Genomic DNA, 17,141 nt, shown 5'->3' with positions numbered 1-17,141 from the left:
AAGACTGTCCAGATGACTTTTAGGCATTTGGAACAGGGCTATGCAGGAAAAGGTTTGGAGAGCAGTTATTACCAGCAAATCCTGGTGTTTTCACGCTTTGAAACATGAACCCACTGTAAGGGGGTAATAGCTCCCAATGCCTGAAGCTTAACTAGGCACTTGATTATGATTCATGGGGGCCATTTATACAGACTAATGTAGCCAAGTTAAAAACATTTTTTTAAAGCAGCTGCAATTTGTTTAGCTATTGAAATAGAACAACTCTAACATGACACATTAGTTATGTACCTGGAATAGGAAGCTGCCTCTCTTCACGCTCAGCTGTTGACAGTAGAAAAGCATGAACTCTCGGTGACATCCTCCTTCACATCTATCCTACATACAGTTTTTGGGTTGGCATTTCATTTATTTTTTGCAGCCTTTTCCCTCTTGACTGCACCGGTTCCTTCCCATCTAAAAACACTGGTCGAACAAGTGCATTACTTTTACGCATAAACATGGAGGATCAAAACTATGAGAGACAGTAAGGATCCTAAAGGTCGTTAAACTCACTGGAACACTTTCAGGCAGCTGAGAGAGCCAGACTTAATCAGGGAGGTCCCCACTGGAACCTAAATACTAGCTGGGTCACTCACTTCTCATATACTCTCAACATCACGTGCTAAGGTCAAGTAGCCATAGAACAAGTGCTTCAGTTTTACTTCACTGCTCTGCCAAGCTGAACCCTGAGATTTTAGACTGTTATACAGTATCCCAATTCTCTATTCTCTCCATATGTCCCTCCTTACTGTCCTTGGCACTTCCATTCCATCTCAATTCCTGAGGAGGAGGGTGATAGTTACTGTGATGGCCCGAGTAATGTGTAGTTATGCTAATCCTACTAAGCAGCAGATTTCTTTGATTGTACTGTATGTAAGCTGTTCAACTGTTTAACAGCTGCAACAGCCATTCTGAGTCAGTGTGCAGTGGCCAGAGGTAAAGCAACAGAGGTTGTTTACGGAAAGCGTGTGAGCATCCTCTGATACAGTCCACAGGGTTCAGTTCTGTATTCCTGCCGTGCCTTCTCCGACCTTACAGAGATGTAATCGCTCAGCATGGGTCAACGAGTACATCTGAAATATCGAGTGATATGACCCCTCTCTCTTACAGTATCTATCTAAAAGCATAGATTAAAGGTTCAGATGTCAGGTCTGCATATTTGCGCTGGCTCGGAGATTGAAGCCCAGGTCATATAGGGAGATGTCATAAATATTCACATATGAACGCAAAGTATATATATATGAATGAAGGCAAATGTGGATTAAAAAGTGCACTGGGTGTTGGTTCGTGTTCACACTGGAAACTTGGCAGGATCACTATGTAATTTCCCCCTCCACAGCGGTCCTCATGTTATGTTAATCTCATTCAGCATCTAATGATCCACATGTCATTCTATAGGGACTATCTGAGAGCTCTGTTTGATTAGTTTTTAAGTTAGCTTAAATTTAAACCACAAATGACTAAATACCTCCATGACAGTGTTTGTCTCATACAGTTTTCAGGCTCCTTTTCAAATGATGTCACTGGTATTGCATGTCGGTCTCAATAATGCCTTTGCCTGTATCAACCTATAGAACTGCAGTTATTATGGTCCTGATAGAAGGAGTTGGAATGGCCTGCTTCAAATTACATAGAGATTACACAGAGTTTATCCATTCAGATTCCCGCTGTTCACCAACCCAAACGCTTAAGTCTGTGTCCGGGAACTTTCCCCCTTTACGAATAATGCAGAGGTGTGATTTACAGGGAAACACTGCAGGGTTTCACTGGGCTACAGACCTAGTATCTACCAGTGAAACATTATTCATTTGTCAGCCATGGCTACCAAGAGCCTCATTCTTTTCAGATGCTTTGGATTTTTCCAAATCAATCAAAAAGCTAAAACAAAACTGGTGCTTACGTTTGTCCTATTTCACACATGTACAGGCGTGTAATTCATTCGCATGTTGGAATTGGAAATGTGTTTTTTTGCAGATCCCACTCTTCCTGAGACACCCTCGGGGAGTGGGGTCACAGCTAGTGTTAATCAATCTAGGCAACAATGGTATAATTCAAAATCGGTGTAAACGACAACAAAACACATGAACATAAATCCAACTTCAAACTTTCCACAGTTTTGCATTCATCCCACCAGAGTGGTCATTAGTCTTGAAAGACCTGTCAAGACAGTAACTTCACATCACTCCCCTGTTCAAGCCCCATTCTGTTAGTCCTGCTGCTCTTGTCTAAATAAAGCACCAAGGTGTTGCCCACGTCTGACATATCAGCGTTGCAGGTCACCAGGGTATTGGTTCTAACCCTGACAAGTCACGTTATAAACATCCTTGAGGAGGGGAGAGGCTCTGGACACGGCTTGACAGGAGAGTCGTTCCGGAACCATCTCATCAAGCCATGACACCCACCATCTCAAATTGTTCTGAAATGGTTGCCGTTGTTAGAAAAAAGCATTCCTGCAACATTATTTTGTTGAAATTGAATTTCATCTGACAAATTAAGATAATTAATTGCACCAAATTTAATTTATAGGATTTGCATAATCAATAAATATACACCCAGTGGACAGTTTATTAGGTACACCCATCTAGTACTGGGACAGACAATCCTTTGCCTTCAAAACAGCCTGAATTATTCAGGGAATGGAAATGTTGCCTATTTCAACCTATAGAACTTCAGTAATTATGGTCCTGATGGAAGGAGTTGGAAAGGCCTGTGTCAAATTACATGATTCCATATACTGAATGAGACAGTTACTTAAATTTAAAGTGGAGTACAATTGCAAAGTATAATCCTTATGTATTACCTCAGGCAGACTAACTGTTTTAATGTTACAGTACCCATACATTTACCAATTCATTCTTAATCTTAATCTTAATCTGATGCCATTGGTTGCAAACGGCTGAAGACCAGAGTTCTCAAGTGAAGTCAGATGTACTAACAATTTGGAATTTCACTTGAAGAACTTGAGAACTGAACACATCTGAACACAAGTCAACCAGAATACCCGTTTCAGACAGTGTACATCATTGATTTCAATCACATTTGATCCCACAAGGAAAAATGTCAAGGATATTATTGTTATATCCACCATTTAGCACTTGGGAACTAGAATAACATTGACAGTGTCCAATATAGTCTTTTATCTTATTTTAACTACCCAGATAGGGTCGCTGTGGTTGTTCATTTAAACTCACAAAGAGCCAGTTTGTAACTCAAGTGATTTGACTTACCTGCTAAACAGAGGCCAAGGATACACAGGAGTACCAGGATGTATAGAGACACGATGGCATACTTGATGGCAGACAGGGAGTTCAGGTGGCTGCAGCAATTGTCTGACTTTCTTCTCCTCTTGGCAGAGCCGGCTGAAAAAGAAAACATCTCTTTAGAAATGAACGACAAAGACGGACATAAAGGCTCTTAGGTGAGGTCTGAAGTGAGGGGTAGAGGATAAAAGAAGTCGGATGAAATTAGGATAACATGTCATGAGGTAATAAAAATGTCCTACATGAAAATGAATGCCTGACCGTAGACTGAATGACTTGTTGCTGTCAGATACAATATGAGCATCTCTCATACCATAGGACAACTTTATGAGTGCAAAGAAATCCCCCCCAAATGATTGTGTTATTGCTCTATTAGTACTGACGTAGCGACTTGGAGGCCTTGATTCCCCACTGGGCTGATATTGTAGTGAGCATGAGAGTCAAAACAAAGTCTGCAAGTCTGGCATTTGGCCTATTGGCCGCTGTTGCACCACCATACATCACAGGGCTGCCACCCAGATACAGAGCAATATATACATTCATTAAACACTCATTGCACTGTCCAGGTCAAACGGTTTCAGGGGAATTCATTTGGATAAAACTGTCATCGTGACATTCCAGTTGGAAGTGTGTGCGACATGTGTGTGAGCAAGCAAGGATTACTGAGCAAGCAAGGGAACATTCAGTGCTGGTCAAAAAGACCCCCCAAAAATGGTGACAGAAGACATCATTTGTCATGCTAAGAAGATTTCAGTCTAATAGGATTTTGGTATCAATTCCAGAGTGTATTATGCTATTAGGTCATGAAGCACATTGTCTTATTTCAAGGCGACATAAGCCCTGAGAGAGACCCGAGAGGAAAGTATTACACACTTTGATTTTATGTTCTCCTGGCAACTCATCCCAGCCACAAGACAAAAAAACGACTTGTTTTTAGAAACAGCCTGAAACATGGTTCTTCTATGTGCCTATGGTCTTTCTCTTCCTCTCTGTGGAACATGTAGCTCTGAAGTCACTGAGGAGCCTGCTTTAGAAAACAAGGCCTTCAGCCTATTTTCCATAAACAGCCAAGTGCCTGCTCTGCAGCCCGGGTTCAATTGTACTAAGACTGGTGATGTCATGTCAGTGGAGACAGGCAGTGGATCTGTGCTGCACACATGCTGTGGCTGCTGGGATTCTGTGTGAACAATAACCTCACAGAAGAGCCACTTCACATCACATCCCACTAGGCTGAGCTCCATGATAAGGTACCTTTTCTTAAGGCGAAATAATAAAAAAACACGGCTGTTTAAGCGAGTGAAATATATGGAACGTATAGAAATGTTGAGGCCTTTGCATATTTGAACCGTGCAAACGTGGACCTCAATGATACAAATACTAAGCATTTGTTTGTTGAAATGTGCCTTTTTGAATGTTAGAGTGAAAACATAAAATACATTTCCATTTTGGAAGGTATGCATGCTGGTCATGTAAAGGGTGACTCGTTTGACATTTTTCAGTAAAATTTGCCTGCTAACTAAATCACACTAGTTTTTCTGTGGAAGAGAAACACGTAAATAAAAATGTTCCACAGAAAAACACTGGTGCCATAAAGTGTTTACTTCATGGCATCATGTGTATCATATATCCTACCATACACCCTGAGTATTTACCACATATAGTGTACATTACAATATCTACTTATCGTAGATATTCATAGGGGTCAATAAAGTCTAAACACAAGCTGACATCAGGCAGTGAGACTGAATATTTATAGAGGAAGTGGAGCAGAACAGCTTCGACTTTTAAAAAAATCCTGCAAAATTAAGACAGAAATTGTAATACGTTTAGACACAACACCAAAGACCACAAGTTAAATTGGCAGTATGTGGCTGCATGTACAGCCTAACTTTTTTTAAAGGGGGTGTGATGGCAACAATGTCCTTCAGTATTTACAGTGTGTCTGCTTGGCAAGTTTAGGGACAAACTAGTTGACTTGGGCAAGAAGAGGCCAACAGAATTATAACCATTTCACTGGTAAGGCTCGTTAAGCCTTTCCCACCAGCGTGCCATGCCGGAGGTCATAACTTGAGAACACTAAAGTAGATTTTCTCCGCTACACCTGTCCAAGCCCGAAACCCTCACACATTAACACACACAACATACTATCAGCACCTAGTGTTTTTTCACCGCTCGCTGGGTGAGAGAACTCTTCAGTCCCCAGCGGGTTGGGGGACAAGAGTCAGATTTCCCATGTTTATCTTTGCAGTTACAAGCATATCCTCTAAAAAGGTCATGACTAAGTCGGGTCAAAGGAACTCTGCTTGCATCCCTTCATGAGCTGAAATATGAGCACCTCACATATGGAGGCACTAAATGAATTCTTCCATCAATGGCAGAATTCAAAGAGATTCTAATATGCTGTGATTATACATGGGCCTGTGGGCCCATGTGTGAAAGGTCAAGGGGCAAGGATTTATACAGGACATAAGGGAAACTGCTTCTTTACCATCTTCACACAGGTTCAGCTTTGATAGGTTCCTGCCATCGTAGCCCTCCTCACAGAAGGATCCGTTCTCCCTCTCTTCGTATGTACTCAGGTACATGGCCTTATTCTCCATTCAGGAACTGTAGGGTGGACAAAACAGATGATTTCCATGCAATCAAAGCAATATGCAAGAGAACAATAAAAAGCTCTCTGTATGCATGTACTTCCATAGTCATTCACGGAACAGAGAATTACAGCCGAAATGTAATGTAAAGCACGTGAGCTTCATCATCTTGACATGCTGATTCTAACCCCTCTGGACAAGATGATGTATCTCCTTCAGAAATGCTTGTCTTTGGCATACAATAGCAGACACCAGACTAACCACACTACCTTCCAGTGTAATAACAGCTATTACAATCAGGCTGTAATGGTCTGGCAGTCCATAGCAGCTCAGGAGCACTAAAGAGACCAGACCACCGCTCTATTCTACTGGCCTATTTTAGATTTAGTGTGCCACTGCCATGCCCCTCCCCCCCTTTGCCTGTTGTTCTGATTATGAACTACTTGGATGAAGTCACTGTCTTTGCTTTAGGGGAGAGAAAAAATACTTGCAATGAATGCACTCCAGATTGCATGAATATATGAAATGTTCCAGTAAAACCTCTGGCAGGACAAAGCTGACTTATTACATTCTATCAAGCTCTATATCTCCCCACTCTTGTTTCCAACATTGATCTGAGTGATCTGTCTCTTATACGCCATGGCTAACAATCTCAAGTCTCACTAATGTGGCAGGCTGTCAGTGTCAAAGCGTTCGTTGTTAACGTGAAATTGAAGTGTGGATGTAGGGCCGTCGGTCGAGCACTGTACCTGTCTCTCAGACTACTACATATTATTACAAGTATCCTTACCAATCTATTACCTTATCTTTTTAGCATGGAATACAACACCAAGGTCATAACTTTTGTCTCTAAAGCAAACAGCAGAGAATCTAAAACATAAAGCAAGGGGCATGGGTTGAATTATAATAATCAATGACAAGAATGTAGAGGGTTCAAAGCCTCCTGTGCTGCCATCTAGTGCCATAAATCAGACTGTAGTCAGAGAGAGAGTGAGAGAGAGCGAGAGAGAGAGAGAGAGAGAGAGAGCGTGAACATTCCCATCTGAACAGCTGTGAGAGAGAGAAGCACTCCCACATTCCTGGGCCACAGCAGAGGCAGACCTATGGACTCCTCCCCCTATGAACAAGTAGCAGCAGGAAATAAACTAGTACCTCATAAAATATAATAATAATCCACTAGATTTAGGAGAAAGGTGCATGTACATGTACAGTATGCTATGGCTGAGAAAACAGTGCCATTTGGACTTTAGTGGGTGGGGAGTAGGTCATTAATAACTCCGTAATAGAGAATAGATAGTGAATACAGAGACGGATGTGGGACTGTTGAACAAAGTCATTAAAAAGAGTTCAATCTGGCCTTTTTCATTACGCAGAGGGGATGTCAGTTGACATTTTTGGATAGGGGGCAGATAGCCATTACCGAACCAGGCTGCTAGGAAACCTGTACAGTATGCTAACACCATCCCTGATCATGGTCACCCCATGCAGGACTATGAGAATGTACACCCCTTCCATCCTGCCTTCATTCACATCTCTGTGTGTTTTTCCCCAGAGGCAGGGCACTGATAGGTTCCCACCATGGTATTTTTCCTTTGCGGTCAGAAGCTACGGTACAACTCCTCCATGGTATTGCTTTACTTGGCAATGAGTGTGCCTTGTGATGTCTCCTCAAATACAGGAACAAACCCTTGAGCATGTCCAATCTCCACGAGGTCATTATATATCATGAAAAATAAAGTCCCTATAGGCAAAGGGAGAAGACAGAGCTCTCCATCCATCACTGTGACAAAAAGCCACACTGTGGGCTATGACTATGCCATTGTAATATTTGCCTTCTCTCTGCCAGCCAGGTAGGTCTGAATAGACTAGACGCACTGAAAACCAGCATACTTGGAGAGTGATGGAATCTAAAGGAGAGAAAACAATTAAAATGTCCAATGTCCTCGGGTGCACCTCACAGCTGAGTGGCGTCTCTCTGCAGAGTGCACTGGGTCAGCAGTACATGTGGTCTCAGAAGTCTCACATCAGCGGAAACCTTTATAGAGACATCCCGTGTCCATCCGTCCGTGGGGAATTAACCCATTTCCCAGTTAATTAAACACGCGGACATTTCACGCATGAGTGGAGAAATATAGAACAAAAAACGTTCAGTGGTTTTGGATGTGCATTTTCTTGGCATGAAGTCAACGAGAAACAGAGACCCGTTATTTTTTTGGATACCAGAGCACAGGTGTAAAATAACGTGTCCATACAATAATTTAATTCAGATGTCATTATGAAGAGACTACAGGTGAATTGTCTCGTTTATCTTTTTTTGCAATTTCAAAGTCATGATGCAAAAATACTGAAAATAATGTATCTATGGACATACATGAATATAAGAAGGTCCGCGGGTATAGATGCATTTCAGGTTCACTCTGTTGATGTTTTCAAATAACTCATAGAACAGGTGTCACAATTACACGACAGAAATTGATGCAACATTTCGAAAAGTTTGTCACTCACCTTGTCGACGTTCTGACTACAAAGTATTACAGATACACGTCTCAAAACGTTATCTAAAAAGGTGCATGTTTTGCCAATGAACTGAAATCTCAATAAATGTTTCCTCTCAACATAAAACAAGTCACTGAAGTCTCTCTCAGCAGATAAACGCAGGGTGGAGATCCGTGCAACAGCCAGTCTGTGATGCTTGGGTCAATTAATCCCTGTTTAAAAATTAGAGTGGAGGCATGGAGAGTACGATGTGACGAATACCGCTTCCTGGACAACTCTGATTAGATGTGTTCGTATCTCATTCTATATAGTATCTAGTTTCTCAATTCATGCGCCCGGGGCAGGGTCCAGTATAAATTTTGTACCGCGGTAAAACTTTTTTTACACATTTCTGAACAAATGCGCCCTCCTCTGGGCATTTAAGCATGGCACGTCAGGCCTACAGACTAAGACTACCCTCCTAATTCCTCATAAGATACATACATTATAGATAGTTCAATATCGTCAGAGGAAAATAAACTATTCTTAATCGAAAGTAATTCGTCTGCAAAAATATTAGAATAGACTCATGTTAATTTCTGTCTTTAGGCCTATTTTGTAAACATGACTCTGTGGGCCCAGTATATAAATAGCCTATATTAAAGCATGTCCGTCATAAAATAGCCCTTATTGGGATGAATATGGCTGTGGTCCAAGATCACATTTTAGTTAGAGTTCCTTCCACACGAGGCCGCCCTCGAGTAGCGGTTCTTCCTTCAACCAGGTGCGCAGGACGCGGGCGAGACAGACACAGATAGGGTTGGGCAGGTAAGATCTGACTGCCGATAAAACGATGAACTGTACTTGATTAAACACTACAACAACTTTTACTTTAACTGTTATGAATTTCTAGCCTAGTAGATAGTGAATAGTGATAGTGAAAGCAGGACATCGACAAGGACTAGCCTATTCAAGTCTGCCTTACCAGAGCCAGGTTTACTTTACAAACAGGACGTGGTAGGGTTTACAGTAGATTGTATACGAGTGGCACTCGTAAACAAAGACTACCGATTTGGTTTCATCACTTTTAGATCTTTATCGGTTTTTAGTGCAGTTCAATACATTTCCGGTGAATGGCATATACCATTACTTTAGAGGGAGTGGGGTAACTTAGTTAAGTTGAGCCCTTTTTACATCCAGCACCACTCCATCAAGGGAAAAAATGATGTCTACATATATTTCAGTGTGTTGTGTATCCCTGAACATTTTCAGAATTCATATAAACATTACAGTTTGACCACAAAGTTAAGCATTTGCCTGTATTGAATGAAATATTACCACTAAGGTTACCTTTTTAAAACCATGTCTACACCGAGCTCTGTACTCAGCACATGATTTTTGAAATTATACAAAGACTACCAGGTTAAAGTGCAGCTTTAATTTGAGGGTATTTTCATCCATATCGGGTAAACCGTTTAGAATTGACAGCACTTTTTGTACATAGTCTTCGTGGTCCCCCCCCCCCCCCCCCCCCCCCTCAAAGCAGATTTGTTTAAGACTACCAAGAAAAACTCTGTGGGACCCTGATTTAGCCCACTGCAGTGAAAGGTTAATTAAATGTATACCTGTGTCGCACTTGAACGTACAATATAACGTTATTGAATGACCGTCAGTAGTAGAATTTGGGAGGTGAATGTTCTGTGATATTGCATATCACCACTAGGTGGTGTATTTCTCACATTGGGCCTAATGTTGTTCAGTAAAAACCCACTGGGAGTTCTGTTGGCAAAAGACTGTTCGTAATATATATACACTTCTTGTATACCCAGGTCCTTCAAAACATTACACATCTGTTTAAGGTATGTTCAATTACTTGGCACGTTTGATTAATTAGCTGAGCAAGGGGAACCTACTGTATGCACCTCCTCACATAGAAACGTACTATCATCTCCCTCTCATTTTCCCTCCTTCTCCTCTTACGTTCTCGCTGTATCTTTATTCCACCAACCCATATAATGTTTATTGAACCTTTTTCCTATAACATTCCAGGCCTGCAGAGCTTTACTCTAAAACTGATATATAGTATTTGATTAGGTCAGTCTTAAGAGAAATTGACTCCAAACCTCATACTCCGTCTGGTCCGTGGTCTACTCTCCAAGAGTTTGTGAAAACAAACAGAAGGGAACTGCCCAAGGGCAGATTTGGGGTTGGGAGTAATGGTCAATATGCACAGGATGTCTTTTTCACGACTTAGATCCTATCTCTCCAGTATCATGTGATTAACCCGGGTGTATTGTAAGAAATTAAATACTCTAGACTTTGAATCACACAAAACATCGAATTACACACCAGTCAGAAATGCACTGGGTCAGATTATGTGGTTTCATTCCGGTCAGATCAGGAAGATGGTGATGTAATACTTCTGGAAAGCAGCAAGCCTGATGAAGAAAGGTGCTTCTCTGCTCAGATTGTTTCATACAGGTTGTCGTGAGGTTTGTATACAGATCTAATCCCACTGCCCCTAGCTCCGGGGAGAAGATCTTACTGCAACATGTCAGAGTGTTTAGAGCTTTCTTTATGTGGGCAGGAAAAACTCCTGGTGATACATACTTATACAGATGTGGATCTTAATTTGAGCCAGTTTGCTACATCAGGAAAATAATCCTGCAGTAACAGGAAATATGAATTATGTGGATTATAATTAATGGACACTTTTGTAGGGGTTGATACATTTTTCGTAATGGAAAATCGAGTGTGAAATGGAAATGACAAACTTCAGAAGACTTTTTAAACCTTCAATACACTACACGTTTAACACCCTGCAACAGAGCGGTCAAATTACATCTGTACAAGGACAGAGGTTCTCACTGTCTGGTCTGGCTGTCCAGTAATTACTCATATGGGAGCTCATTCCATCATAGATCAGTCTCTTTGTTAAATCAGAAAATGACATTCCTATATATCCAACATCACAAAAACAATACTATGCCCCACAGCATGTAAAGGCCAAATAAACACAGCAGTTTTAGCTCTATTAAAGTTACTGGTTGAACCCTAGGTGATATGACTGAGGAAATAGTACTATAATGAAGTTGATTTACAAAAGCAACAATCTCACTGTCATAACATTTGTGAATGCAGTATTCATTTGTTTTAGCAGGGAGTTCCATTGAGACCAAGGTTTCTTATACAAGGGAGGCCTGCATATACACAATTCACTAATCCAACCTAATACAAATATACACAATTCACTAATCCAACATAATACGAATATACACAATTTCAAAACACACTCAAGAGGAACAATCCCATTCCTCAGCAAAGATGTCCCCAATCAACATGTTGAACTGTCTGAGAGGCACCAGTACATCTAGTTGTAAGGAACTCTGTATATTGTTTGCAACCCATGTATGGAACAAACTAAAAGCAGATTTACCTAACTCTGTGGAGACCAAAGGAGTCTCCAGAGTTAGCCATCCCTAACACCGGGCATGGTCATTTGTACGTCTAAAGACGGAGGTTTTTGTTATAGAGATTTATACATAAAAAGACAGTAATGAATCAACCTACTGTACATGACTTCAAAGAGGACCAGCCTACATTCTGGTATAGAATGCAGTGATGTACTGAAAGTGGGTTGCCACTTTTTGAGGAATGTGATCCAAGGATCCATTGTGTGATGCTAATCTCCAATTTACACTAGTTTGTTGTGCTGTTTATTCCTTCCCTGGCATATACATTGCAGCCCATGCTAGAAATCCACAATGAGCCTCCCTAAAAGGGTCTCCCTCTGGACCATGGAGGACGTGTTTGACTGGGTCAAGGAGAAGCACCCCTACCAAAAGAGTGTCCTCCAACTGGCCATTGTGAAGCATGACATATCCGGTAACTATCTTCAGTAGCTCCTCTACTTAACAAATCTTGTCTTAGAACAAAACAAGCTATGGTCATGTATAACAGTCATTATTAATACACTGCTATGATCTTAAAACATCTTTTAAAAACTTGTGAATAAACGTGATATTTTATCCCTGGCCTACTCCAGCCCTGTACTGTGTGCATCGGATGTCTGCAGACAGTTCACCACAAAATGACATGGGACATTAACTGCCTCCAATGATCTTCCCAATTGATGTTAATCATCCTGAACACAGAGCTCATGTTTGACACAAATAAAGTTGATCATGCAATTCAAACAATTTTCAATTTAAAATCCATGTACCCAGCCTGAATTGACAGGCATAATTTTGTCCCCAACTCTAGTGGCCTCCCCTCACCACCTCTCTTGCCTCCTTGCTCTGCCCCTCCCCAGGCCCACCACTGCTGATGATGGGTGAGCACCAGTTGGAGAGGATGGGGGTGAAGGGGGAGCATCTTCAGGACATCCTACTGGACATTCTTCGCCTCAGGGTCCAGGAGAAACTGGAGAACATCAACATCTTCTCTGGTGAGGGATTCTACAGTCTCCTCTTAAAGAGATAGTTAGACATTTAGGCAGTTAAGCCATTTTGTAATCTTACCCAGAGTCAAATGAACTCATGGATAAGGGAGAGTGCGGTAAGTTGAGTCAAAAGGGTTAGTTGAGCCATCCTTGTTTCTAGGCAACCATACACAAAAGTAATAATTTCACCAAAATGTAGGAAGAGGTCATCATTTCATGGAGTCCGAAGGAAGTAATCACATGGAAAAAATGGTAAGCAAGTTAGGTCCAAAAAACGGATTTTCAACAAGTCAAATTAATTTATTGCGTTAGATGTTTCATGACGCTTGTATCTAAACTAAAGTAGATAATTTTAAGATCTTCTATGCATCAGTTGGGGTCTCTATAAGCTTCAATATGAGGTCCTAAACCCAGCATGAAAGTGCATCCTTGTAGCTGTGTGGGATTATAGTCAAAATGTTTTCCTTGGGGTACGTTGTGGCAATGGTTGTGCCAATGGCAAGTTTAGAAAATGGAAGTGTTTTCTTCCCAGGCATAATAGAAGGCATTATCGCTGGGATATGAGGTACCAACAGGGCCTAGCCTATATTAAAAGTGCTTTTTTTAAAGTACAAAGGGCTTGGTATTTGTTAAGCCTGTGTTAAATTATCCTTAAAATTATTAAAAGACAAAAAATGATTGTGATTGTGTTAAATTGTGTTTGGGGAAATAAATATAGACATGGGTTTTAAAAAGGTAGTGGTAATATTTCATTCAGTACAGAAGTTTGTAGGGGGCTTAACTTAACCTATCCCGTGGCTCAACTTAACCCATAACGAGTAAGCTGTGCCAAGAGACCACTTTTTTGGACAAGCTATGTTTTCAAAACTGTAATGTTTAAATTAATTATTATTATTATTTCCAGGGATACACCACATCCTGAATATATATATATATATATATATAGATACAGTGTCTTTGTTAGAAAGAATACTATATTTCTGTTGATGGAGTGATGCTGAAGGTAAAAAATGTCTCTACTTACTCCACTCTACCATTTTTACGTCTGAGTGCAGTTTGAAGGAAGTTGAAGGTCGTTTCTGGATACATTGCTAACTAGCATTAGAGCAATGACTGGTTCTCTACTGGTGCAGCTAGAAGGATTTCATCTGACTCTGAGTAAGTAGAAAAAAAGGGTTTGATTGCCAGAATGACAAACTATCCCTTTAAACTGTATCAGGAATACAGTTGTAGCCTATATCAACGGCATCTTCTTTGATGAAGAAGTAACTGTATTGTAAACTGTATTGTCTGAAACTGTATCATAAAGGGACAGACATATATGGTGTCCTCTTAGATTGCAGAAAAAATTCACTTGTAGCCTATATCAGTTGGCTCATATAAACTCAGACAGTGCAAATACTGCGAGAGAGTCATACAAGGTTCCATCATCAGCCAACATGATTGACAGACATGTATTTCATCAAGAGGGTTAGCCTAGAGATACATATCCCCTGCCAAGAATAGATTGACATCGAAAGAGAAGAGAAAGCCTCTGATGGATTATTCAACAGAACTGAAAAGAAAAGACAGAACAAGTTACGCTATTTGGCGTGGATACATAAAACAAGGTCAAGTTCAATACTACAGATAAAATATGTTCACCAGGGTTTTTGTTCACAGTGGGCTATGCTTGCATTTAAAATGTATTTTTAACCAAAGGTTTCTTTAGCGCTTTCTCTTTTGAGTGTTTCTCTTCATGACTAGGAGAAGATGTCTCTGATATTCTTATGTTCCCCATCTACGATGTGGAGGTCTAGAGAAGACAAAAGCATTTGCTTTCAGGAATCATTGACCTGAAGAAAAAAGGCCAGATTGGTTTTGGCACAGTGGTATTTTCACGGACACTTCTGTGAATCAAGTCCTTGCCTCTCGCTCTGTGCTGCTCTTGCAGTCTTTTTTTTTTTTTTACAATACTCATTACACTATGTGGCAGTTATTGCAGAGGGAGAATATAATTCCCCATTGAACAGGGGATACAATGCATCCCTCATCTGGACTAAATGTTGCAATCCCATACCCAGCAGTGATTTGGCTAGCTAATGGCCTGTTATATTACTCTCAGGAGATCCAGTGTGAATTAGTAGGGAAAGTAAGTCAATTAGTCTCGAGTTAAATGTAGGGACACATGGCCATCATTTAGATAACATCCCAAATGCTGCTCCAAGCTATTAGGTCTTTCACAGGGAAGGTAATGGGGGATCATTTAATGGGAGGTTTCCGGCAGAGACAAAATGTCTAATGTATTTGCTTATAAGTTCGATGCTGGAGCAAAGATGTTGTGTCTTCTGACTGACATCGGCGTCGTCATCTTTATTTGTCTTTTGTTGCTCCGAACCTCATGCTTGCTTGTAAGATGTCGGCTGTGTTTTTCTGTCGATCACATACGATCACTGACACATCTTGGAATGAAACACAACTATACATAGAAACCGTCCAGACAGAGATGTATGTATAGGCAGAGATTTCCTCTTTCATTTGGTGCCGAATCATATTCATATTACTGTAACAGTCCATTGTGTTATCATGTGTGTATTATATGTGCTAGTTTAAAGTGCATAGAGATACTGGTTTAGCATATTAAGGATGTTTTCAAGTTGAGCAAATAAAAGTGCTACATTTGCAAATACTAAGTCTGTTTCTTTCAAATCCTTCTTGCCCAGAACAATCCCTCCCCAGACTTAAATGTTCTGCCCATAGTATAATGATAACATTTGTTTGCACCAGCTTGAAATATTTTGGTGCATCCCTAAGGTTCTCCACGTTTCACTAGACAGTATATGCACATGAAAAACTGCAGGACTGTCAAATCTGAAGCTCATACCGTAGCGTATTTTACAATGCAATCCAACTCTAAACCACTAAACCTGTATTATTTTGTAGTATTTTCAAAAACAGGAAGACATCCATTTGCTATATCCAGCCTAGAACTCAGGAACGAAACAAGGTATGGCATTTGAGAGCTCCATTTAGTGGGAGGAATCTGACTTGACACCTTATTTTTTTAATGAAGACCAAGTCTGATCCTTGTTTGTTTGAAATAATTGTCTCCACTGATAATTATCTAAAAATCAATATGTAGAATCAGCCAGTGGCCTAAATCTTGAGAGGCATACTGTTGCCCTAGACACTGTCCATTTGTCTTTATTACATGACTCACAATACATCTTTCCACTTCCCCACAAACTTGTCAGACAACCCAAACTTGCAATCTCCTCGTTATTCTGAAGGGCAGACCAAAAAAAATGGAGGACAGCCGAATGTAAGCAACAACATGTTGTTCAGTGAAAGTAACACCTCAACGGGAAGTTCAGATGTGCTTTTCTTTGTTCAGTAATCCAGCCCCTGAAAAGTGCAGCCCAGCCCTGACGTGCTGAATCTGATGTGCCCCATAAAAGGAGTGTTTACATTTCCTCACCTTCCATGGACATTAGCAAGTGCTGAGCCTGTGGCTCTAGGGTCCCAGCGGGGGGGGGGGGGGGGGGGGGGGGGGGGGTTCACCAAATTAGACGGGCTGATTAATATCCCTCAGAGATGCATGGCATTTGATTTCTTCCATTCAGGGCAGTGGTGCATCAGGAAAGCGCTGACTCACATTAAATGTAAATATACCTCGGGGAGAGATACTAAATCATAGCTGACAGAAGGAGGGCTGCCCGAATATTCCAAAGGTTAGCAAATCGTGCCGTCGACCCAAAGTGATGAAACAAAAAATATGAAACTGGGCTGTGTATTGTTTGGCATGCAACAAATGAGGGGTTGAAAAAAAAAAGTGTTGTTTTGGGTCCATACTCCAGCACTTTGGATTTGAAATGATACAATGAGGTTCAAGTGCAAACTTTAATTTGAGGGTATTTTCATCCATATCGGATTAACCGTTTAGAAATTACAGCACTTTTTGGACATAGTCCACCCATTTTAGGGGACCTAAAGTAATGGGACACATTCACTTACAGTACCAGTCAAAAGTTTGGATACACCTACTCATTCCAGGGTTTTTCTTAATGTTTACTATTTTCTACATTGTAGAATAATAGTGAAGACATTTCAACTATGAAATAACACATATGGAATAATGTAGTAACCAAAAAAGTGTTAAACAGATCAAAATATATTTTATATTTGAGATTCTTCAAAGTAGCCTTAATGACAGCTTGGCACACTCTTGGCATTCTCTCCACCAGCTCATGAGGTACTCACCTGGAATGCATTTCAATTAACAGGTGTGCCTTGTTAAAAGTAATTTGTGGAACTTCTTTCCTTCTTAATGCATTTGAGCCAATCAGTTGTGTTGTG

At 40.7% G+C, this 17,141-nt stretch overlaps 2 protein-coding genes across 2 annotated transcripts in view; one reads left to right on the top strand and one right to left on the bottom strand.

Annotated features, from left to right (window-relative positions):
• Positions 1-8,705, bottom strand: part of LOC109866243 (scavenger receptor class A member 5) — a 48,908-nt gene extending 40,203 nt beyond the window's left edge. The window contains exons 1-3 of the mRNA XM_020454794.2: positions 8,396-8,705; positions 5,788-5,906; positions 3,267-3,398 (exon numbers count right to left, since the gene is read on the bottom strand). Of these exons, the coding sequence (XP_020310383.1) occupies positions 3,267-3,398; positions 5,788-5,899 (244 nt within the window). The 5' untranslated portion in view covers positions 5,900-5,906; positions 8,396-8,705. The remainder of the gene's footprint in view (positions 1-3,266; positions 3,399-5,787; positions 5,907-8,395) is intronic.
• A 2,439-nt stretch (positions 8,706-11,144) lies between these two features.
• LOC109866702 (sterile alpha motif domain-containing protein 12-like) lies at positions 11,145-15,472 on the top strand. The gene is made up of 2 exons (XM_031800494.1): positions 11,145-12,250; positions 12,678-15,472. The coding sequence occupies exons 1-2, from the start codon at positions 12,130-12,132 to the stop codon at positions 12,845-12,847; spliced, it is 291 nt and encodes a 96-aa protein (XP_031656354.1). The 5' UTR covers positions 11,145-12,129; the 3' UTR covers positions 12,848-15,472.
• Positions 15,473-17,141: the final 1,669 nt, after the last annotated feature.

Source organism: Oncorhynchus kisutch, linkage group LG21, assembly GCF_002021735.2.
Source record: "Oncorhynchus kisutch isolate 150728-3 linkage group LG21, Okis_V2, whole genome shotgun sequence".
Lineage (NCBI taxonomy): Eukaryota > Metazoa > Chordata > Actinopteri > Salmoniformes > Salmonidae > Oncorhynchus > Oncorhynchus kisutch.
This window is presented reverse-complemented; position numbering and strand designations above follow the sequence as displayed.